Source organism: Colius striatus, chromosome 1 (genome assembly GCF_028858725.1).
Source record: "Colius striatus isolate bColStr4 chromosome 1, bColStr4.1.hap1, whole genome shotgun sequence".
In the NCBI taxonomy this organism is placed as follows: domain Eukaryota; kingdom Metazoa; phylum Chordata; class Aves; order Coliiformes; family Coliidae; genus Colius; species Colius striatus.
In genome coordinates this window covers 35,558,341-35,584,620 of record NC_084759.1, presented here as the reverse complement: position 1 = coordinate 35,584,620, position 26,280 = coordinate 35,558,341, and the positions used below count along the sequence as shown (strand labels likewise).

The 26,280-nt window shown below is 35.9% G+C and overlaps 1 protein-coding gene across 2 annotated transcripts in view; it reads right to left on the bottom strand.

Moving 5' to 3' along the window:
- Positions 1 to 26,280, bottom strand: part of TDRD3 (tudor domain containing 3) — a 99,222-nt gene that overhangs the window by 45,095 nt on the left and 27,847 nt on the right. The window contains exons 2-3 of one of the 2 annotated variants that reach the window (XM_061995377.1): positions 11,253 to 11,337; positions 8,374 to 8,439 (exon numbers count right to left, since the gene is read on the bottom strand). In XM_061995377.1, coding sequence (XP_061851361.1) covers positions 8,374 to 8,439; positions 11,253 to 11,337 — 151 coding nt within the window. Of the gene's footprint in view, positions 1 to 8,373; positions 8,440 to 11,252; positions 11,339 to 26,280 lie in introns of those variants that run through there. The other variant, XM_061995388.1, reaches the window with a different exon arrangement.

The window sequence follows — 26,280 nt, the reverse complement described above, 5'->3', positions numbered from 1 at the left end:
TAATGGAGTCCAGGTAAGATTTCCCACATTGTCCTGCATGATCCCATTGACAAAGTATTCTGAAGACACCAAAAAACAGCTTTGAAGACTGTGTGGTAGTATCAAGAGTACATTTCAAGTACAAGCACTTTGTAAACACTACCTAGAAACAAAATCAGAACAGAAAAACCTAAAGGGACATTACTGTGTTATCTAAACAATACAGCATATCCTAGATACACACTACAGCTTGTTAAAAAAAAAAAAAAAAAGGACAAAAAACCCCACACAAACCAGCGCAAAAAAAACCAAAAAAACCACAAAAACCATTTAAAAAAATCCCAACCAAAACCCACCAACCTACTTCATCACATTTCAGTTACTGCTGAATACACATTCTGATCCCTTCCAGAAATAAAAATGAATAGTCTGCTGCTACCCAACTGATCTCTAGCACTTAACAGCCAGCAGACAAGATGAAGTGCACATTTCATCACCTTCTTCCCTTTGACCAACTAATAGGCAGCTCAGAAAAACACATAAAGAGAGCAGATAACCATAAAGTAAATAGATATAAAGAAAAGGTAAATGAATACATGAATAAAAGAATAGCAGCAGTGAAACTAGATAAATTAAAAGATAAGGAAACAGGAACTTCAGTTAGTATGAGAAGAAGATATTTTGAAATACCAAAAAGCATGAAATTGTACTGAGACAGAAAACAGTCACTAAAAGTAGCACCCTAAAGAGTTCACTTCTGAAATGGTTTTGTGATCCTGACACAGAAGTCAGTAATAGCAATTAAAATTTCTACATTATTTTCCTGTTCTTCACATTTTCAAATAAATAAAATTTGAAGACACTTGCTGATGACTTCAAATCCAACAATGAAAAACACAGTATTTTACATGTAGGATTTCTCAGAAGTTGAAAAAGTTCTTTGGAATCTACTGAAACTTGCTTTCTTATCTTTTTTTCAATACTGAATGTTCAAAGAAATGAATCCATTTTTAGTAAATGCTGACTCAATCTTACTTCTTTCAATAACAATTAAAAAATAATTCTGTTTCTCATAGGAATTAATTTTTCTTCCTCTTTATTTCAACAGAACCAAAACTGGACAATCTACTGCACAGTAAAAAGACAAGTTCCTCTTTATTAGTTAACTACAGCAAAGCAGTCACAAAAAAAAAAAAAAATCAATATAGACAATTCTGTTTATACAACTGAATGAACCACAGTACCACATTCATGACTTGCTTCAACGAAAGACTAACTTGTCATTTCTTAACATTAACAATTTCTAATATCATGCCGTGTTTACTTTTGAAAAGATGAAAAAACACTAGGCAGCTGAGAAGCACTTCTAATGACAACTAGGTGCATCACTGCTGAATAGTAGTAGCTTTACTATGTCAACAACTTTCACAAATGTCAAGCAATTCTAGTTCTAGGTACTTGCTTTTGGTTTTAAACATCTGTTCTGTAGTTCTGGTGTGTAAAGAAATGAGGGCTAACTATGAATATACATGCCAATATGTTCAGGGTTTTGTGTCTGCAGTGTCAAGCATACACTTCAGTAAAGCAGAGCTGCACATCTGTTGAGACTGGACAATGGTGTCTGCTTCTTCAATAAAAAAAATACATGTCATTTCAGAAAACAGGTGCAAAAGAGGAATGAAACTGTGTAATTTTCCCAAATGTACACCACACTGACATCGCAGTTATTTTGATGGACTTAATCAACACTTTAGAACAGTCACATGTTCTAGTCCCACTTTAGCTTACTTCTCGTGTCATCACATGAAAAGAGCTCAAAGTAACAAGAGACAAGGTCAGTCTTCCTGCAGAACAAGAACAACCATCACTAGATTCCAGGTGAATCCAGAAAATCTATGCTAGTGTGAACTATTTTAAAGTGTCATTGTGAGAGCCAGGACAGGGAAAAAAATGATAATAAATAAACAAAAATCAAATCAGTTATGGTCAACAGGTACACTCACACATTTAATCAAAGAGTCAGGCAATCTGAAACCTCTTCAGCACTCAGGTGTTCAATGTCATACAAAAAGGTGAGACAACTTTCATTTATCCAACAAAAATTTCTAGTAACTGAACAAGTATCCTACGCATTAAGGCTGGTTATAACCCAGCTATTAATGTTACGAATCACTTTCAAATATAAAAACAAGATTTCAGTTCCCTTACAAAACACTTTGAACACTTTGTACAGCAATGTTGAGTACCTCAGACAACTTCTGCGTCACCTACAGTTCTGTCTTCCCCACAAGGGGAAGAAAGAAAAAACATTTCAAGACATCAGCTAGATGAACTTTAGTATTTCTAAAAATGGATAGTATGTCTGGCTTGTGATTAACATGTGCTTTCTTTCAACACTTCTACACCCTCTACCCTTTACAAAAAGGGACTGCAATGTGACAAAATTGTGTTTTGTAAAGATGAATGCTTTGTAAAGTTTTGTACATTTAAAACGTTATTCAGCATACAAAACAGATGAACACATGGAGAAAGTAATAAAACAGTCCTAATGGAGACAGTAGTGAAGTCCAGTTCTCTTGAAACACTGACTGATGGGCAACTGTAGTGGATATTATTCCAGGACCGATATCAAGGTTGGACATAAAGGACCACAAAGGTGATTTAGGGACTGGAACATCTCTGCTAAGAGGAAAGACTGAGAGAACCGGGACCATTCAGCCTGGAGAATAACAATAAACACAACGTGAAACATGGAAGGCTCCATCTGAACATCAGGAATCACTATTTTACTGTGAGAGTGGCTGAGTGCTAGAGCAGACTGCTCAGGGAGGCTGCAGAGTGTCCAGTTTAGGAGACAACAAAAAGCTATCTGGAGGTGTTCCTGTGCACCTGGCTCTAGGTGGTCCTGCCTGAGCAGAGGTGTTGGTCCAATGACCTCATCAGGAACTTTCCAATCTCAGTCACTCTCCGATCCTGTGACTATTTTCTTTTACAGAATCCTGTGTTAATACTTAGGTAATGCTTTCATTCCGAATTCCAAACAGTATAGTTGTAGATTGCTCTCTACAGAAGTATTTACAAACCAAACAGCAACTGCACACGTGTTAAGGCTAGAAAGATATTAAACGTGCTTCAAATAACTTTAATTTTAAAACTATATTAAAAAAAATAGAAACGCAAAGACAATTTTTTTAATTGTATTTTAAGTGCCATAAGAGCAGTATAAATAGGTTTCAGTGACTAGAGTCTAAAAAATGTAAACAAGAGTACAGAACATAAGCTAATTGATCTTTACCCATTATTAATTCCATAATTAACGTTCTGCCTACTTTTCAGAGTGGAAATACAGTAGTAACTTATACTATAGAATGCCATTATAATATTCATACTGTAGGTTTTACACTAATATCTAGGACAACTACTGGGTAAGAATGTGAAATTTGTAACAGTGGAAAGAGGCATAAGATGGACGTCTGAAAATTAAAAGTTTTGTAAAAATCTATTGAGACACTCTACATCCCACTCTTTCCTCTTTATGCACAAAATCTATCAGTACTAACTCAAGAACACACGACTGTTCTAAAGAAAAAAGAAAATAAAATAAAAGCCCCAAAGTAAACAAATATACATGCTATCACACGATAGAATATACTTAGGTCTTCCTTGACATAGCTTACATTAACTAAAATACCATTCGCTCATGTGTAGTCAGCTTACAGATTTCTTCAATATGAAGAAATGAGTCTTACGGACTCACATCACCTCATGTTCAGAAAAAATAATTCTGAAATATTTACTACACACACTAACTGGAAAAGACTGATAAACAGTTGGAAATATTATCTCAATCTACAACAAATCAATAGCCTTTCCAGCAAATCCCGAGAGTCGGTAAAACTCCTTTACATCTGTGTTCTTCAAACAGTGCTTACATCTACCACAATGTCTGCCAAAAGATATTTTTGCTCACAAACTGGCATTAAACCACTACTGCCATCCTTAGAATAAAAGGAGATGATCCAGAGGAAGCTAGGGTGACAAATATATAGAAGCATACATGTCAATGTGATCAAGGTAGAAAAAAAGTCTTCCAATAAATCACTCTTCAGACTCCTAAGCTAGAGACAAAATTTCAAACAATGCCCAATAGCTCGCTAATAATTTGCAACAAGTTTGCACTACAGGAACTAGACTATATTTTATTCTTTTCAAGGTTATTATTGCACTGTCTTTCTAGAGACATTGCTTCCCTATACTCAAAATGGGCTGAAAACAAAAACTGGTTAGCTTCGCACGAGGATTTAGGTTATAATATCTGACATTATATACTTTTGCTCAAAAATATGGAAGTAATCATGCCTTTAAGGGTTTCTGAGTTAGACATTAGGAGCTAGGAATATAATCAAAACACTAATCAAGGTGAATAGCTCAAAGACTCACTGTTTACCTAAGGCTGTCAAACAGCTATTTCTAAAATGACTACGACTCAGTTTGACCTGTCAGCATTACCACACAAAGTCTTGCCAAAATTATTTCAGCTGTTCAAAAAAAAAACCCTTAAACCTCAAGTAGCTAAAAATATGTAGGATAATTTTTGACACATGCAGTTTCAAACACAGCTCAGGAGGTCTGATGTAGCAATCACTCTCACTAGAAGGTGTAGATGAGTACCTCAAAACTGGAGAGTGGCTTTTTTAAAATGCAAATCAGTTGTAACTGGAACAGTAAATATCATCATCCCTCAAAAACTAAAAAGCATGTAGGAAACAAGAACCTACAATCAAGGAGACACTAAAAGGCAACAAAGCACTGTTGTATTAAAGTAATGATACAGAAATTGCAAAACATATGAGTAACCTTAAACAGGAATTAGAATTGCTGGCAACTTATGTTTTAACTGCTTACCATGAATCTGTCCATACTCACAAAGTATCTCTCTGAGCTCAGAAATTAAATCCTTACTGAATGCTTCCTGAAATTAATGTTGCCATGGTAACGAGATATAACTACTCAAAGGAAAGCCAGCTACACCTTAAACATAACACTGTTACTAAATTTTATGTTGTAATGTTATAGTTGTCTGAATTTTTATCCCATTAAAATACTCCATGTATTTTTACGGTATATAGTCACTTAGATGCAAATAGGAGGGTTCAGCTTTTTCAAATCCTATGCAAATGTGGCCATCTTGTGGTTAATGTTGGTAACATTGATTTATTTTTTAAATTGATAAGCCGCAGATATAAATGAGTGAATAAAATATTCCTACGTATTAATGATTGAAGTTCATAATCACCTATAACACTGAAATACTTGTGTTATTTTACACTAGGACTTGACGTCACCTTTATGCAAATACTTGCCTATTACAGTAACACTACAAACTACTTTTCTATGAGACAGGAACAAATTACAGGGTTAGAGAAAACTAATTCCTGTCCTAGTCTTGGATGAAGGGAACAATAGCAGTGTATCATTTCTTTTGCTTCTTGAATCATTTCTAAACCACAAATAACAGTCTATTGAGAGATTATATTAAGAAGTCACTCCTGTTCCAATAGTATCCTCTACTTGCATAATACAAATACTGTCCTTTATAAACACAGAGTTTTGTAACATAAAATATTTGTATACATTATAAGCTAAAGAGCAGAACTTACTCAATACTTCAGTTTGCTTTATGTTATTTAAATGGAAACACTACAGTTCAAAAAGTAAAGATTCAGTACATTACCTAATAGGTTGGGTTAAAAACCAGGAATAAGTAAACAGACTTTCTCTCTGCAATCATTACTTTTCAAAACTTGGAGGGTTACCATCCTCCAGCAAACGGTATGCAGGTGTCTGTTTTGGTTTGAAATTTTTTAAAGAATAATTTTCAAAGATCTATGATCCAAATGAAGACAGTTGAATAAAATAACACCAAACTAAATTTTATTTCTCTTCATGTGTTGAGAATCCTGACTCCTTAACGACACTGAGAAGTACCTAAATGTCTAGGCTTTAACAAATACCATTTGTTAAACAAACATTAAGACCATTAGGGGATATAGTATTCCTCTGTCCTGCCTGTTTCCTCCAGCTTCTTGAAATTCCTGCTGCTGTTGCCAAGAGTCATTATCTAAGACAAAAAAAACCCCACTCTCTTCCTCTGTTTTCACTTTTAAGCCATTAAAAATGGAAAGAGTTTGTAAACACTGATTTCTCAACTATCTGACAATCTCGGAAACAGATTGTGTATCAAACAATTTTTCAAAAAGAAAGTTTGGATTGAAGTGGATTCTTGCAGCATTCAGTCTTATTATCCAGCTTTCCATCTACAACAACTTTAAGAGAATCCTATGCAGAAACTATTCAAGCTGCATTCAGTAACAATTTGCAGGTTTTTTTACCTAAATATGTATTTTTGTACTACCAGGAACAAAAAATTAGAACCCTTGAAATGACACACAGTAAACATACAGTAGAACATACACACTGTGGGAAGAGTTGCAAGTCTATTAGGGATCCTTGAAAACTGAACTAAGTTTTTCTTACCTTATAATTTTTCCGAGATGTTGAGTTTTACACAATATATATGTATTTGTGTGTATGTAGGTGCAGAGGGTTTTCCCCATGAAAGTGTAGCTACTATTTCACAAGGATTTCAAAGCACTAACTACCAGTTTTGAGGCACACATGCCTCAGGTTTTGTCTTTTGTGGAAACAAATGGCATAATTGCACCCTCTCTAGTTTGAGGCATTTTAAAACACGGAAATAGGTTTTCATATACAACATGTATCAAAGCTTTCAGGAAATTAATTACTCTTTTACCTTTAATTGACCACTTGAACTACATAAAAACAACAGAAATTTACCAAGTAATTCACCATCAAGTGATAAATGAAAACTAAACAACTGTCTCTAAAGAAAATCTACCATAATACAATGTAACTCTGAAAAACAGTACTATTGAAGGCGTGTTTCAACATCAAAACTAAGTAAGGGAAGTGTTAGCATAAATACAACCTTAATAACTCTGGCAAAATTATATTTAACAAGATACATTTGAACCTTGTGAATATTACATGATCTGAAATACAAAATTCAGTAATATTCCAATTAAGCAGTCGATAAATGAATAGTGTAAAACCAGATGACATAAAAAGCAATGATTTTGCTTGTTTTTCTATATTTAAAAACATGACACTGAAGAGGAAGAAAAACATTAAAATAATAGATGTAAGAAAAAGCTAAATCAAATTCTTCTAAGTAGCAAAAAAATTATTTAAGCAGTGAATTATCTTAAACACAATGTTAACCAGAAACCTATGGAGGTAAAGAATCCGTTTAATAAAATACCATCTTGATTATTTCTTACTATGTGTGACCATGGTTTTTGCAGGTATTAAAAAAATAGAGTTAATACAACTTCTCCCAGAAAGTTAGTTTAATAAGTAGTATGTTGCATGCGCAGATTGCTGCCTGGTTACAGCCTACGATCCTGCAATACACTCTGAAGTGTGCTTTTATATTTGGCAATTAAGTTCCTTCTGTTGTTCTTGCAACAGTCAGTGTTTGCAACAGTCACCACATTGTTTAGACAATAGCATCAGCAGAAAAACAAATCTGAACAGCTCTTAACAGCCTCTCTTGTCAATTTTGCTTTCTTAAAACAAATTCATCTTATCACTATTTGAATTTCAACACTAATGTTCAACACTAACATGTTCCTCCAGAACTTTCAGTGTCAGTGATAAAGACTGACACTACTTGGAAGTTAAGGATAATGATTTGAATTGAGAACCACTACCAGATTTGAAACTAAATCCTTCCTTTATGCACTCTCTTAACTGCATGTAAGAAAACAAGCAGCATGTACTCAAAGGGGGCAAATTGAATTTTTATCTAAACACACAACATATAATGTATCACATCCAAGTCGCAAGTATACTATTCTGCAGCACACAAAATGTTGGTCATTTAACATATAGAACAGAGTCTCATAGGAAAAAATAATATGTATAGCTATAATCATGCATATCATTAAGTCAAGTAATACAGTAACAAACATTCCTGAACTGCTTTGTTGCCCTCACAAGAATAGAGCAGGGTAAAAAAAAAAATGAACTTCTGCGATTATGTCAGGATTAAACAGGTTAAATGACTTTCAGGTGATTAAATTGCTAGGATTGTTCACATTTCATTAAGCATTTAAGCTGAGAAATTATGAGTATCTTCTTCAGGAAGCCTAGTGGGCAAATTAGTGTGTCATATATTTATCTTAGATTCAATTATTGGGTTCTTTTTCTGTATGTGAAAACGACAAACATATTAATACACCATAGAAGGCTGTCATCACACAGTAATCACAGAACACAGAAAAAGGGAATGAAAATAAAATTATTGTCTACCTTTTCCACCTTTCCGCCATTGATGTCACTGGGGAGGAATTTCTTGCCAATCGTTCTTAAATCTGTCTGAAGTTAATACAGAAGACAAGAGAATATTAACCTAAAATATCCCGTTTCAAAAAATTGATCGTCATTAAAAAGGAAAAAGGCTATTTCTTTCATAACGCCAACTATTTACAGACTATTAAAAAAACATCTCACTAACTATGTTGGAAAAAAATGATAAAGAGTTCACAAAAATAAAACCTTTTGCATTCTTAATTATATTATTAAGCATATTTTCCAAAGGTGATTAAAATGCTTTGAATAGATGAAAAGAGATAACTATGTGTAATTATTAGACATAACAGAAGTTTAACAGAGGTAAATGTCTTTCTTCATTCTCCAGCTGATACTTAAGAGAAAATAAATGTTTTGTTTGTGTGTTTTTACATGCACAAATCCTTAATAAAAGGCTGGGACAACTTTTGCAATTATACCTGGAATAAAAGCATATATCGTATTTCCATAAAATATTTTTAACTTAAATGTCTGATTACTTCTTATGGAAGCTTTTGGAAGGCAGACAGTTGCATTATTCAGGAACTGTGCAACATGGTCACTGACAACATTAAACCGAAGAATTCATACATCAATGGAGTAAATTTCCAGAAAAGCACTCCCTTCACCTAACACAATCATATCAAGCCAACATGTGACAAAAGGATGCACTGTATAGTTAAAAGGTGCAGCATATAATATTACAAAAAGGAATAAAAAATAATTACATTTCACACAGTAAGTTTTCAGTGGATTTATATGTGTTAAGAAAAAAAAATAAAGCACAGTAGTGTAACATAAATCACCTGTGTTTTCTAAACTCCATTGCTTGAAATAAGCCTGTTGTTTTAAATAGAAGATGCTGGTGCAGATTACTGTACTGAAGTAGAAAACCATCCTTATTTATAAAATGGTCATAAATAATTCCGAACAAAGAAAGGCTAAATATAATTACTACAGGAACTTGTGCACTAACTTGCCATTTCTATATGTCAACGGACTATTTTTCTGGCATCCTGATGTAGATTTGAGCAGCACTGTAGTTAACTATCTAAAACATTATAAACTAGTGCTTTATTCTGTTTTTCAGTGAGAAACACTACCACCCTACAAAGAGAAAATTAATTGTAGGGATGCTCTTTTAGTGTATTTACTATTACTATTACTATTTGTAGCGCATAAATGCCCAATCCACTAAGAAAGCATACTTGGTTTTCAGACTGAGTCCATCTGAGGGAACTGATCTGTCATCTGTCCGTTATTTATCTCTGAATAGCACACAGGCTGCTAGAAACCGTCCCCACATCTTCCATACCCATATAATTGACAAGTCTCCAGCAAGGTGCTTTGCAATCATAGCAACAAGGAGATACAAGTTTCACAAACTCTTTGCAAGATCTTACACAGAATAAAAGCATTTAAAGGATTGGAGGTATGTTTACATCTTTCATACTTATTTAAGCACTTCACACCAAAAAAATGATAGCTCAATTGACTTCATGGTTTCTTCTGACTTTCTTTCGACATTTTTCCAGCAGACAAGAAAAGAATTTGTGAATTTTTAAGAAGCAGAATCTAAATTCACTGTTAACCTGTTGTTCAAGCCCCACTGCTATTGTCTTCTTACCCAACAATTTAATCTTCTGGACATCAAAACAACTGACTTAACAACAAAGTATTGGTAAGTAATTAAAACTGGCTTTGGAATACTTGCATAACAATTCTTGTTTATATTATTTTTATTATCAAACAAACCAGAAATACAACATATGCATGTACAAATGATTATGTTAGTACTTGTTCAACATGTAATTATCTGCAGGGTAAAACCCAGCAACTTACTTGCAAGTATTTTATTTGGCTTTTTACAAAGCAATAATGCAGTCTCAGTTATATACAGGCATGTGACTACAGCCCAGAGGCCATACGTTAACCTCTGCATGTTTCATAGTATAATGCAAAAATGCAAAGACTAATTTTGCTTTACTTTTTTCCAAATTCATTACATGAATTGGTACATGCACACATATCAAATGCCTGACCAAAATACATGCTTCAAAGACTAAACAAAAGGTGCACTAGAGATACGAAAAAAAAAGAGTATCATCTTAAACCAACAGTGGTTGAACCTCAAAGACAGAAAAAACAATTCCTAACTCTTACTCATAACTTGATTAAGAAATAATTCCTTTCCCTTAAATGCTCTACTACATTGTTTTTCCCCTTGGAGCTACATACCATTATTACAAATGACGAAGTTTACATAAATCCATAAACTGCGCATAGAACCTTTCCAGCTTCTGGGTGTGGATGACAAAAATTTTAAACAAAGTAAACTAAATTTTTTTGTTCGCAGGAACAATGACTCCTAATCCAGATTTCTACCACAAATTAAAAAAACCTGACATCATTACACAAATATGTCCACATCACTGGAAAACGCACCACTAGTTTGAATATGCTTTAAGGAATATCATGTCCAGAAGTCAAACTACATAAGACTGTTTTACTCATCCCAATAAACTAGATCCTAATCAAGTCACTAAGCAGCACTTCTGATTTTATTCCTGCTTGTACTTTGACTTTATATTTTCGTTTGAAAAGCATAAAGCCAAATTATGTTCACTTTTCTCCTCTAGGTTCCTCAGTTTGAAATAGATGCTGTTTCCAAGTAAAATTCTCAGCTCAAATACATGCAAGGACAGGGATAGGTACTCTGTTCTTTATGTAAATCACACAATATTAGATTTAATTAGCCACATAAGCCTACAATTGAGCCACAATATATATAATTTTTAGCACAATCCATCAGAAAAAAAGTTTTCACAATCATAACTTACATTAAGGGCAACTAGGATAATATCATTTGTATTAACTTTTTCAGAGGAATTTACACAAGCTTCAATTCCTTCATCTGAAAGATACCTGTCAAAGGAAAAAAAGAAAATATTAAAATATCATGATGTATCTGTTAAGTCAACTTTTTTATGTATCTCAGATTGTCTGTAGCTTGTATCTTTTTTACTGGTGAAGTGTAGAATTAAAAATACTTAGATAATGACAATATAATCAGTTTCCTTATACCAAGATGAGAATAAGATAGTTCTTCTTGATAATTTCTAAACAAAAATCAACCAATTGAAACAAAAAAAAGCTCCACTTAAAATGTAACCACATCCATCATCCCAATTATATCCATCAAGTTACGATTATGCTCCTCATGCCTGTCCCCTTAAATTGCAGGAAACTGGTTTCAAAATCAACCATTTGGGCTTTATTTAATGTCAGTGACACATTTCAAACTCATCCACTTGCAAGGTGAAAATAAACGTAAAAAAATCCTAGACAAAAAAAACCCAAAGGAGCCACATCTGTTTCCCAAGACTATGCAGTTAAACCCTCAAGGGCTGAGGCACATAACACTGTCATCCTATAAGATGTGTTCTTGCTTACCACAGCTACATAGGAAATTATAAAAATGCAAGTGCATTACAGTGTATCAAGAGCCAAATATAGTGAAAAAGTTAAAGTTAGAAGCAAACATTTTTTCACCATCACATCTGGAAACAGCATCTGTGACCCTCATGGTGGTAGTCCAAGGTGCACATCTTTTTGCAAAAATGATCTGGATCAGGAGATCAAGTGCACCTTCAGTAAATTCACAGACGACACAAAGCTGAGTGGTAGCATACATATGCTTGAGGACACGAAGACTCTTCACAGAGACCTGGACAAGCCAAATGGATGGACTGAGGCCAACTGTATGAGGTTTAACAAGGCCAAGTACTAGGTCCTGCAGCTGGGCCACAACAATTCCACACCTAGGGGTTTTCATCAAGAGATGCCTGAACATGAGCCAGCAGTGTGTCCAGGTGGACAAGAAGGCCAATGGCATTCTAGCTTGTATGAGAAATAGTGTGACCAGCAGGGACAACGAAATGATTATGCATGGCCCTATACCTGGCACTAGTGAGCCCGCACCTTGAATACTGTGTTCCCTCACTACAGGATGTACACTGAGGTGCTGAAGCATGTCCAGAAGCAGCCAACAAAGCTGGTGAAGGGTCTAGTGAACAAATCTTATGAGGAACAGCTGAGGAAACTGGTGCTGTTTAACCTGGAGAAGAGGAGGCTGAGCAGTGACATGATCACTCTCTACAATTACCTCAAAGGAGGTTTTAGTGATCTGGGGGTCAGTCTCTCATTTCCAGTAGGAAATGATATAACAAGAGGAAATGGCCTCAAGCTGCACCAGGGGAGATTCAGATTGGCTAGTACTAAGAACTTCTTCACTGAGAGGGTAGTAAAACACTGGAATGGGCTGCCCAGGGAAGCGGTGGAGTCACCAGTCCTGGAGATGTTCCAAAGATGCATGGATGAGGTGGTGAGGAACACAGTTTAGTGATGGGCTTGGCAGTGTGAGGTTAGTGGTTGGACTACAGGATCTTAAAAGTTTCTTCCAACTAAAATAATTTTATGTTTCTAGAATAAATATGAAAAATAAATATTCCCAAGAGAGAAGAAATATTTCTTTTAGAAGAAAGTAACTTCTATTATCTGGCATATAAACATGGCAAGTTCACTTGACAGATCTTTTTTATTCTAACCAAGGTAACAAATACCCTAATCTCCTGTCACTGTTTCTGGACTAATTAATGATACCAGTTGTGTTCTAACCCAGAAAACCTGATGGAAACCAACTGTCCAAGTCAGATGTGGTGGTTTAGCCCTAACTAAACAATAACCAAACCACCCAGTTACTCACTCCTCCCCAACTAAGCAGCATGGGAAGGAGAATCAAGAGAGTTCTAGAACTTTTTGGGCTGAGATAAGGACAATTTAATAGAACACCACAAAGAGTAGGCAGTTACAATGATGACCAAAGGACACAGAAAAACGAGCAATGCCCAGTGTAACTGCTCGCCGCCGCTCAGCCCCGCCGCCGCTCAGCCCCGCCGCCGCTCAGCCCCGCCGCCGCTCAGCCCCGCCGCCGCTCAGCCCCGCCGCCGCTCAGCCCCGCCGCCGCTCAGCCCCGCCGCCGCTCAGCCCCGCCGCCGCTCAGCCCCGCCGCCGCTCAGCCGCAGTTCCCGCACTTGCCGCAGCGCCACCGTGCCCTGCCACTGCCCTTATATACTGAGCGTGAAATCACATGGGCTTGAATAGCCTGGCCACGCCCACTAGCGGCGGCTGGGGAGAGTTAACTCTGTCCTGGCCAAACCCAGGACACCAACATCTAGAAAATCCTGAGGGACAAGATCACTGTCAAAAACAACCTAAAACTTGGATGCACTGTATGCAAAAAAAACTTGCATACATAAAAACTTAAGAAGAAACAATCCTTTATATATATACACACACATATACATATATACATACATATAAAAGGCAGAAGCTTGAGAACAATAAGGTGGCAAAATTTGGTGGCTTACACAGGAAAACAGGATTTCTCAGTCAAGAAACCCTGAGCTTCAGTACTACATGAACCATGAACCAGCAGTCTTGTTATTTGGGCTCAGAAGGTCAAGCAGAACAGTATTCCCTTTCTAAATTGCCTTACCTCCATCCCTGGAAAAGTGATGGAACAACTCATCCTCAATATCATTACTAAACATATGAAGGAAAAGACGGTTATCAGGAGAAGTCAACATGGATTCACCAAGGGGAAAACCTGTTTGACCAACCTGATAGCCTTCTATAAGTGCAAAACCGGCTGGCTAGACAAGGTGGAGGCAGCAGATGTCATCTACCTTGACTTCAGCAAAGCTTTTGACACCGTCTCCCATAACATCCTCATCAGAAAGCTCAAGCTGGTTCATGTTTAGCTAAACCAGCAATGTCCCCTTGTGGCCAAGAAGGCCAATGGCATTCTTGGGTCCATCAAAAAGAGCATGGCCACTAGGTCAAGGGAGGTTCTCCTCTCCTTCTATACTCTGCCCTGGTGAGGCCATATCTGGAGTCCCACGTCCAGTTTTCGGCTCCCCAGCTCAAGAGGGATAGGGAACTTCTGGAGAGAGTCCAGTGCAGGGCCATCATAATAACCAAGGGACTGGAGCATCTTCCTTATGAGGAAAAGCTGTGGGACTGGGGCTGTTTAGTCTAGAGAGGAGATCTCATTAGATGAGATCTGAATAAGAGGGGGAAATTTCATTAATAGTTAGAAATATCTAAATGGTGGATGTCAGGAGGTTGAGGCATCACTGTTTTTCTGTCATATCCAGTGACAGGACAAGGGGTAACAGAAGCTGGAACACAAGAAGTTCCATTTAAACATAAGGCAAAACTATTTCACTCTAAGGGTGAGGGAGCATTGGAACAGGCTGCCCAGTGGGGGTGTGGAGTTTCCTTCTCTGGTGGTTTTCAGAACTCATCTGGACAAGTTCTTGTACAACTTGATCTAGGTAGACCTGCTTGAGCAGAGGAGTTTGGACTATATGATCTCTAAAGGTCCCTTCCAACCCCTACTATTCTGTGATTCTGTGAAACTGGAGCAGATATATGCTACAGGCACTATCCTACTCTTGAGGCTTCAATTGTAGTTTAACTACACCAATATATTTCCTAGAAAGTGCAGTATCATAAACTCTACAAATCTACCTTCTCTCATTTTCCGAGTAAAACTGAACACAATGTTCAACACCAGGAGTCAAGGGGAGCACAAAATCCATAGACTAAGTTTTAGACTTGGATAAGTTGTAGAAAAATTCCTCCTCTTCTGTTCCTACCGTAAATGAAGTCATTCTTTGATTCTACTGAAGCTAGCAGGACCACAGATCTCTTATGGAGTTAATTCACCTAACATTTAGATGTACACACTACTGCTTTTCAGCAGGAAAAAAAAAAAATGGTTACATGAAAGAATCAACAGGAAACTGATTGCAAATTAAGTTTTCCCTATAAAGGACAAGATTAATTCTACTATCACAAAAATCACTGCTGAGTCATGCTTTACTGGCTCACTTCAAAGTGAAAACTGAACCAGTTGTAAAAATTACGTTCTGCTTTGGTCAAAATTTCCAGTACATAACTTTTTACATATACATTTATACCTAAATTTCCTGTTTAGTTTGTCTCATTACTTTGGAGGTCTTTAGAGACAGAAGGATAAGGTGAAACCCACTGAAAAATCCTATTAATTTTTTGACTTGTGCTAATTTAAGTAACATCACTTAGCAGAAACATTGCCCACCTGCCCAAAATCTCTGCCAACATAACAGAGGCACCAAACATGATGTGCCACTGGAGACATCTGTTAGTTTAAGCAAACACTACAGCTTTTCAGAAAAGATTGATTAATAATGGTTATTAAAACACTCCTAAAAATGTGAAAACTCAGAGTGGGGGGATACTTTATAGTTTGGACTTGGTTGGTTTGGTTTATAAAGATATTTATTACATGAAAGTATAAATTACTTAAATGTATAAGATCAGGACAAAAATTACTTTCAAGAGAAGCATCAAGTGAATGAGTATGTCAGCAAAACTATGCTGAAGAATTTCAACAAACAAAACAACAAAACTAGCAGAGTTCTCTAGTAATGTATCAGATGTTGCTTCTGTGCAACCATACAAAAGTGCAGATTTGGTTAGGAAACAGACCACAACTAAGAAACATTGGACACCAGAATTAGCCAAAGCACAGATTTCTCCTCCTTCGGCAGAAGCTTGGAACATGTGTCTATCAAGTCAGTCTTTTGCATTTTGCCCTAATAACTTACATTACAGAGCAATGAGTATTTTCAAATACATGTTTAGATTTTCTATAATTACTTATAATAAATTACTTTGTTTTCTCCTCATTTTTTTGTACAGTCTCCTTTAAGAATTATATCCATTTTAGTCTTGATTATTTCCTGCTCCAGGCCCACAAATTATTGAAGGGGCAGGAAAAACAAAAATCACTATTTCTTGGACTTTTCTTTAAAAAATAAATGTCCTTACACAGAAAAAAAACCATACTTCTATACCTTTCAAGTATGAAAAAGGAGTTATAATAGATAAAATTAAGTTTTCGGCTGGCATAATCTTTCCCTCCAAAAAAATACAGATTATTAAGTTCGAAATTATTTTTCCAGGCTCTGAACAAAATTGAGTCTCCTTTTCTATCTGCTCTTAATAAGGGCATGTGATGTGCTGAAGACAGGACCTTTACAGCACTAGACCACTCAATCTTTTTGTTCCCTATATTAGATCAAGAAAAAAGGACCCTAAACCAAACCAAAGACAGAAAAACATCATCTGGAGTCAAAGAGAACAGTCCTGCAGCTCTGTGTCTCTATAATAGAGTGCTTCACAACATCTATGTGACATTCTGCCCATCACAACCTTAGATAACTAAAGGTAAACTACAACATGATCCTATTACATTAATTCAATATATTTCCTATCTTCAAAAGGTAAGAAGCAATCCTAAACCACCAATGAACCAGATCACACTGCTGAAAGCAGCTCACAAGCTCCCAGTTCCCATGTGGCACCTGGTGGTGCTGTACAGTCCTCATCAACTCCTGCTCTCCATATCTCCCATCCCAAGATGTCTCCACATTTTCTTTAAAAGGCAAGCAGGCATAAGGAATAACTTCACACAGAAATGCTGCTGCCACAATCAGCAAGTTTCCCTTTGTCTTTCCCTGAACAATCGTGTCAGAATTATGTACTTCTGCTTATCGTGAAGGACCAAATAAATATATGGTAAAATGAATGGGTGAGGAGCAATCAAACAGTCAGTAGCTGATGACTGACATCTTACACCAATGAAACACATTTTTACCTCAATGTACAATGCAGACACTACCTCAAAAGATGAGCTTGAAAAACTTAAAAAATAATACAACTGTGTTCAAATTGTCAGCTTACTTATTAGCTTTATCCATCAAAATCTTAAGTATCCTATTTTTTTTTCCAAATTTCCTTTAAACTTTAAAACCATTACCAAAAAAAACCACAAAAACCACAACACACACACCACACTGAACATTCCTCTATGAGGATTGATAACTCTTAACAACATATATTCCTAGCAACTTCAGTTTCCAAGAAAAAAGTATTCATGAGTCTTCTTTTTTGCATCTATTCTAAAACAATCTCAAAAGTTTTAAGCTGAAGTAATGCAGACAATTCAACTGATTTCAAAGGAATTAGAGCAAGCATTGCCGCACAAGCCACATAGGGACTTGTAACATAGGCCCTGTAACATAAATACAATTTTTTTTTAGAAACAAAAAAAAAACCCCAAAAAAAAAAGAAAGAAAATCTGTTCACAACCAAATGAGTGTGAAGCATTCTCCTGACAAGGAGATCAGAAAACTGAAGAAAATAAGTGCTTCTGCTGCAGTTCTTTCATATTATGCTTGCTGAAACCTCAGGGATCTCATCTATTCCCCTGCCCCCCAAGCTCCATTCATTTGAGACCTGTAGCAGTACAATCGCTTAGTAAAAGCTTTTGTCAGACGAATGTCTCCTAGGAAGTACCTAGACTCTTACCTTATCTTCAAATGAAATTTTAAAACAAAGTCATTAGTAATGAATCAGCATTTTCAATGTGAATCAATGTGAATCATTCACATACAAAGCCAAATCTGCAATTTTTCTGTCAAAAAGTTCTCAATAAGCTTCTATGAAAAACAGATTTCAGTAATTCTTCCTTTGTAATACACAGAAAAACATACTATATCAGTAATAGGCAGAGCTGTTTTCCCACTGCTCCTTCATATCAAGTATGATATCGATTTAAGAACTCACTCTTACACATTATAGGTGTGCACATTTTCTTTTCAGTATTCCCCATTGCTAAGGGCTATAACTCTGTAGTACCAATCTCAGCTGTGCCTTACTTAGCTCATTTTATCTTCGGCTTTACTTCATCACGAACAGATGACACATGATGTGGACTAAACAGACAGGTTTCTCTACTGCTACACTATTACCACCAATGTCTGCTGATTTTTTCAGTGTTGCAGTGTGAAAGGAAGATGCATTTTTGCTTGTCTGCTCTGTACTGCTAGGTCAAATACTTGATCTGCAGACAAACATGTACATGTATACACAGACTTCAAAAGGTTTAAAATAAGAGCTTTGTTCTAGAATTAAAGCCATCAGGTAAACAGCTTTCCTAATTAAGTTTCTTCTTCACAAGCAGCTTTCTTAAACAGTGTGCTTTCTCTATTTGTAATTAACAGTTCATGTATAAATGCTAATCATCAATCCTCCTTTTTTGTCACGTATTTTTCTAGAAATCCCTTAATTTTCTCCTTTCATCTCTACAATTAACATTTTATTAAGGAGAAGCTTTCTTTAAGGGAAGCAGTAAATAAGGGAAATTAATATTGGTCTATAAAATTCACGTATTTCTGATTCACAGCTCCTCACAGAATCACTGTATTTTAGCAGAAAACACAGAACTGCACTAATAGTACTTCTTGTAATTCAGTGTCAGCCACATGAAGCAACATTGGAAGTTTTAGAGTAAATTTTACATCTCTATTTTCCATATGTATATGCAGAGATCAGTATGTTCCTTCCCCTACCCAACAAAGAAGGCAGGTTTATACAATCACGCCATACAAAATATAAGGTTTTAAAGGAAAAGCAAAACCACATTCATAGACAGCTTTCTAATGTCTCATAGGTGGTAACAGTTGGAGAGAACAATTTTGACAGTAACGCAGAGCAATTTCAAGGAACGCACTAGTACCAGACCACCACTGGGTGCCAGTATTGTTCCATAACCGAAGAACCTCATCTCGTATATTAGCTACTTTAAAAACTTGGGGAGTTCTTTGAAGTTTCAAAATTGTTCAACTGAATTTCAGTTTTATAAAGGAATCACATTGCAAGGTTACAAGTTTTATTGAGAGGCTATCATTAGACAACACATTTTAAAATATTACTATGCTAAATATCAAAAACAGATTTTAAAGAAGGTTTCTTCATACCCTACAACCTGCTGAACAATACTGGGAAGGCAACTGACACTGTACCTCCCTTTAACTTATGGGCTTTTTATTTTAAGAATAACGTAGTATTATACTAACTAACAGACACAATAAAATTAAACTTAAGGGTGAAAAAGATTTGAAAGCCCTGCCAAAGTTAGGGCTGACTCTTCCTTTATCCACAATGCAAACATCTAAGGACTGACAAACACAGGTTCAGTGGCATCCTTATCAAGTTTACTATTAATATTCTCATACCCAGAAAAGGAACGTTTTTCTTAACCTAACCTTGCTATATTCTCTTCTGTTACCTTGTTTTTTACATACCTAAGGAGAAGAGAACTTGTCTTTCCTTTTTGCAGTTACATTTAAAGACTTACTTCCTATACCTTGCACATCTTTTTCTGTATCTGGTGTATCTTCCTCTGTATCTTGTACTTAACACTGATGATTATTGCTATCCAAGTGTATTTTTTTCTCCTATTACCTTTCCAACTGCTTTTAACTCTGACCCTGAGCACTCACAGCTTCACACTCCTAAGGAGTTTTACCTTGTGTTTAAGCTCAGTATTTCATGCTACACCATCCTGGTGTTTAATGACAGTATCAAATAAAACTTGACCTAGATGCCTTCATGCAGCCTCAGACTTTAACAGTAAATATAAACCATAACCAATTCTTTCTAGTACAGTCAAACCAGTTTTACAGGAACAGCAAACCAATCTTACAGTCAAATCGTGCCTTAAAGGAACTTAATCTAAACTGTTTCCTTATTTCTTTCCTTTAAAGATCCAAAATCAAGATGTCAAAACAACAGAAAGTATTTCATAATTAAAAGCTCACTAAGTTTTAAGTGGAATTATGCACCATGCTGAAAGAACACTGAGAATTACAGGATTTTGGTTGCAACTAAGTAAGCATTTAGAGGAAAGACACCAAGGTATTTAAGTCTATCTTTAAAATATTACTGATATTCCTAAAAGCAGTGCACAGCAACTATAGCATCTCATCAGCCTGGGCAGTAAAACTTGCATCCCAGCTACCTAACCTTGCACATATGGGAATACATAATTTCCTTAAGTGCAGTCTGCAGCCCAGGTCAGAAGGAAACCCCAGAAAGGAATTCATAAAATATGCATTCCCAAGCTCCAGTTCTCACATGTTTAGTTGAAAAAAAATAAGGCTTAAAGCTCTGTCAGTCGTCTATAACACTTGGCTTTCGATAAAGACATCACTAAGAAAGCCAATGTATCCTTAGAATGAAACAAGCAAATAAATGTTGGGGTTGAAAGCAGAATGTCTGTCAGATCTACTGCTGCCCCGTTCCCCTATCCCCTCCCCCCAAGCTCCCTTGTGGGGAAGCAAATATCACAAACACTCACTGTTCTGCTCCTTCAGGAACCTCCTGCTCCCTACCCAGACTACCTCATCTTCCTGCAAAATCAGCTCCTTCCACTCCTATCAACACTGAAGAGGAGAAAGGTCTGGACGTAATCACTCTCCCTAACCAGCAGTGTTTTTCTCCTCTCCTACAGCAGTATGAGAGATTTGCCTTATAACAGCATCAGTAGGTCCTGAGAGGAATTTTTGTGGAAAGGAGAATTCTGCCAGGGTTCAAAGGCAGAGGGCATCCCAGTACTCCCTGCAATATTTCAAGTCTCTATTTCTGTCATGATTTTTTTTGTCACTTTACTAACCCAGTTTCTCATCCATCTCCAAAGAAAAGGACTATTTTTATACAAAATAAGCTTGAGTAACTAGAGATACTTTCTAGAATCTTTCTTTAATAGGTTTGACATGCAAACAGAAGTATAAGTCTATTATTAGGCTAGCCTGACAGTCCATCACTTTCTCTCACACCTCCCTAGACCCACACATCATTCTTCTTTTTAATTACTGAAACATGTATTGTTTTCTTCCCTCCAGTCTCCCTGAAATTACTCTGTTCCAAAAATTAAGTATCAAACCCAACTTCTCAGCATAGCCTTCCTAGTTCTTACAGGGAACACGCATTTTAAGACATTTTAACGCTTGCATTTGTGGTGTTCATAGTAGTACCTCCCTTAATGTGATATGTAATGTGTTGTAGCTTTTTGCATGTCTATGTTCATCTACAAGACTCCTGCTGCTGGGAATGCACTTTAAAAAAAGACAAAAAAACCCAAAAAGACTTAAAACTTAGATTATGAGACTGGCAGCACATCTTTCACATGATTTTCACAACAGAAAGATAAGACAAACTTGGTACTAGAATCAAACATAACACTTGGGATATCTTTACAGCCACGTTACCAACCTCCAATAATGGAACTATTAAAAAACTCAATCTCCATGCTTGTCCTTCCCAAATGTAATATTTCATTCACTAAACGCTTTAACTAAATTGTGTAAGCAGAACTAAAAAACAGTATCAATTTTACTTCATAATCTCAGTTCCCAACAGAAGAATATAAAATAATCACTTGTAAGGCCTTGAACAAGACACAAATCCTAGAAATGAGAGAATGTCTCATCACACAGTTCTACAGAAGGCTGGTTTCAGGACACCCACTGTTCTTCTCAAAGTAAGTGACTGGGAAAGGGAGAAATGCATGTGGAGTGGCTTCACTTGAATAGACAAGAAACTACTAAGCAGGGTACTCTCCGAAAAGGCTGTGCAGCTGTTGAATTTACTTCCTTATGCTTCCAAAAAGCTCAAATTAGATGGCCTTCACTGAACGCTGTAATGCTCATCTCTTTGCATTGGCATCTGTAAACAGGGTAAGAAATCACTCAAGGACAGAATAAAAGCTACAAATTAAGTTGTCAGATCCACATGTGGTAGGTTTTAATAAATTGTACAGCTGCACTGTTGGGGTTTTATTTGTGATACACTTCTAAATTGCATTAGCAGCACTGTGAGCATACACAAAGGTAACTACCCTCAATGTTTACCTAAGTAAACAGTCATTTTATTTTCAACTTTAAAACAACTGATACTGTGGCAGGTGGTTTACAGTCAAAAATTATCTAACAAAGTACACATTTTTATTATTAAAAATGTGAAAATATTTTTTAGGAAGTATGGAATTAAGTGGATTGAAAGAATGAAAGAGAACAGAATTTTCCCCAAATTTAAGACTTCAATTGCCAGCTGCTTAGTATGAAACTAGAAGGAATTTTTGCGCATCTCACCCATGACTATTTCCACTTACTCAGTCCTGCAGGAACACAGAGTTTAACTTTCTCTGCTGGAAGTAACCAACCAAGTTCAATAACCCAAAGATAATCATCAATCACATCAAAATGCAACACAGAAATCACTTCTTTCACCGCCACGTAAGGCTAGCAATGTCAAACTGAGAATTCCATTCTGCTTTAGTGGCTGTATGTTTTGCTTTTTTTTATTGTTAATATTAAAAATACATAATAGTTCTCACTTCATCACATGGATAGCAACATGCAGAATCTTACAGAGAGCATGAGTTACCATCAACTTCAAAGAACACAGTCAAAGGCTCAGGAAACATTAGATACTTAAAATTCTATAAAAATATTCTCAAGGAATTTCTACTTCATAATTAAAAAGTGTTTCATGTTTTTGTGACTTCAAAGATAAATTTATTCCAAGGTTATTATTACTGATGGCTTAGGAAAAACAATAAAAGGGTACACAATTTTATATTCAAAACCCCAAAATTAACAGACATGCTTCAAAGGAGAAAAGGAGGTTAACAACCAAACAACAACAAAAAAATTAATTCAAAGGTAAGACTGACCAAACATATTCTGGAGGATTAATTTGATAAAAGCTAGTAATAAAGCCATTCAAAGCACTCAAGAAATCTGACAGATGACAGTGCTGATAAATGGCTGAAATGCAAAATGATTAATAAAGAGGGGAAAAAGCTATAATATATAAGATTCTTTTTGAATTATTATTTATTTCTAAACTGCATCTCTTCCACAGACACCTGGAAGTTTTCCAAACTGAAGTTATTATTGAAACACACTTCTAGGCAAGCATCTTCAACTGATATTACAATAAAAAAGGTCTTACAATAAATACAGCTGTGGCAACAAAATACAGCTGCGGCAACAAATCCCACTGGGATCAACCAAGTATTCACCCAAGAGATCAACAAGAGTCAGAATACAAAGGTGCTGACATGCTTTAGAAGAATGGAAAACAGTAAAAGATGACACAGCGTTTTAAAAAGGGGCAATCCATAGGAGTTATATAGACCTTAAGAGCAAACTCATATTAGATATTATTCCATTGGTCTGCACCACACAGCACAAATGTTAACACAAAGGACTGGACAACAATGTGGCAACAAGTGATGATCACACATAGTTCTACGTGACACCAAAATCTAAATCTCACTGCCCTCTGTGACCACAGGACAAAGTGTCAGGTGAAGTTCAGCATTAATACAAGTACTCCGCAAGGAGAGGAAAACAACCATTATACAACATGCACAGTCCTGAGCTCTAACTTAGTTGTCATTTCTGAAAAATACACAGTCATATGGTTATTTTGTGGACACTAACTCATGGCTCAGTAGCAATCCAAAATACACAAAAAATACTAGGATCTGTTTTCAAAACAACACAAGACACAACATTGTAAAACAATACAAATAGAATCAGAATTAATAAGTAATAGTGCTGCTGTACATAACTTTCAGTTATACAAGTTGATGACGATGAGTTGTTTAATTTTAATGCAGACTTCCACCACAGGTCACAGAACAGAAATAGGTTCCTCAGAGTGGTGGCAGAACCTCTATCCTTTAGACTTTAAGATACAGTTCAGCAAAACTATAGTTGACCTTATCTAGAGTCTTTCTTGGATCAAAAGCTTTCACTAAGATGACTTTCAGGGATGTCTTTCTATCAAATTTTCTGTTATTTCAAGAGCTCAATCTCATTGGCATCTGTACCTGAACTTTACCATTTACTATGCAAATTTATAGGCTTATTTTTAAATAGCCTGAAGTTACGCTGCCCTCAGTTCATGCATTTTACTCCTATTTCCATGTTGGATTTATACATATCTACAAACACACCCACACAAACACACCCACCCACCCTTTTATTTCCATGGTTTTCAATTCAACTGGAATTACAGCAGTTTCACAGATGTTGTCAGACCTTCTAGTCAGTGGTTTGCTTGTTTAGTTTCTTTCCTACGTTAGAGCAAAAGATATTTAGCTTCTATAAATTGATTTTTTTTAATACTGAAATAACTTAGTTAACGTATACATTTTACAAGAGAAATTCAAAGTCAGTTGCTAATACTGTTAAAGAGAAATAAAGATACAAAATCCCAGTTTGGAGTACATCTAATAACTCTACATGGTACATTTCCCATCTTCAAAAGCATGAAGTATTATCATTTGTACTGCTGCCTCGGCATAGTGTCATAGCAGACATGTCCTCAAATGTTACAATTCTTTTATACTTTAATGTTCTGGTTTACCAACATTTTTAAGACCTACAGCCAATAGCTGATACATAGAGACCACATGGGTAACAAAGCTACAGATTACAGAACTCAGCTTTCTATAAAAAGACATACAGGAATAAACCAGGACCAACTCTTAAACATACACAACTAATGAAGTGGTAATTTACTGTATGTGAACTCAGTATGTATTTTCAACAACTAATGACTTGGGAACAAGTTGAGAATCAATAATGTCTCCAATACCAAAACAGATCTGTAAGCAACTATCACATAGAAAAAAAGTAAGCAAATGTTACTGAAATGGTTTTGTTTTTTTCCCCCCAAAATCAGTCACAACAACAAGTTCTAAGTGTTATATAAACACTTTTAAGAATCTGAATGCAATTTTGCAATTGATATTTAGAGATTTTATTTGGCTGGGTTTTTTAAGGTCACTTTGCTTAATAACTGGCAGAAACGCAGCAATTTATCCCCGTCTACCAACACCATCAGTCATCCAAAGTTAAGATCCCACCATGGCTTAGATGACTAAATAATAGAGATTTGCAGTTTGGTGATGTAGAGCACTCCTAAAACCACCATCTCTGATGGCTCTAACTGGACATCAGCACTGCAAAACCTGACCAGATACAAGTCATTCTCCCACAGAAACCATTCTCTTATTCAAGAAAGGCAAATAAGAAAAATAGGATTAGAATTAAGATGCAGAGAAAGATGATAGTATGGCTATCAAGTAATTGTTACCATCAGTAATTTGATGACATAAAAGTGACATAAGAAAACCCTTGATTAGGCATAAAATAGCATGAATTTTAAGTCATTCTCTTGCTGGCAAATTTTGGGTTGCATCCTCATAAGCATATATTTGTTAATATGTAGTTCCAGAATCATCTTGGCCTTTTCATTTGTAATCAACTTAGCACTGTTTCTTTTTAATTCCTTCACCCAAATTGACATTACTGCCCACTAAATACATGTAATTTATAATTTTACAGGCTGGAAAAATTTAGTTAAGGTAAATACAGCAATTAAAGTGTTTATGCTAAATTATTATTGCAAGATACAAAGAGAGGCTGTGACGCTTCTGGCATTCCACTACATAGAAAAGCCAAGTCAACCATCAGACAACAACTAGTTTTCTGCCAAAACAAAAGGCAACATTTTACTACTCGAAACACAAAGTGTTGCAGCAATAAGTGAATTCCATCAAAACACAAAAAATTCAAACAAAGCAAAAGCAACTCCAACATCAACACAAACATGACAATGTTTATTCCCCTTCACAAAATAATCAGATATAATTGCTACTGAAGTCCAGAAGTTGTTTTTAGAAATACTTTCTAATCACCAAAATGTACTTTTTAATTCAGTTTTCTGAACTTCAAAACTAATATTGAGAAAGTAATGGAGTCTATCATCAACATTGGATAAAAACTTCTGCAAAACTTTGTTACGTTTTGAGACTTCGCCTTACCAGTGACAGTA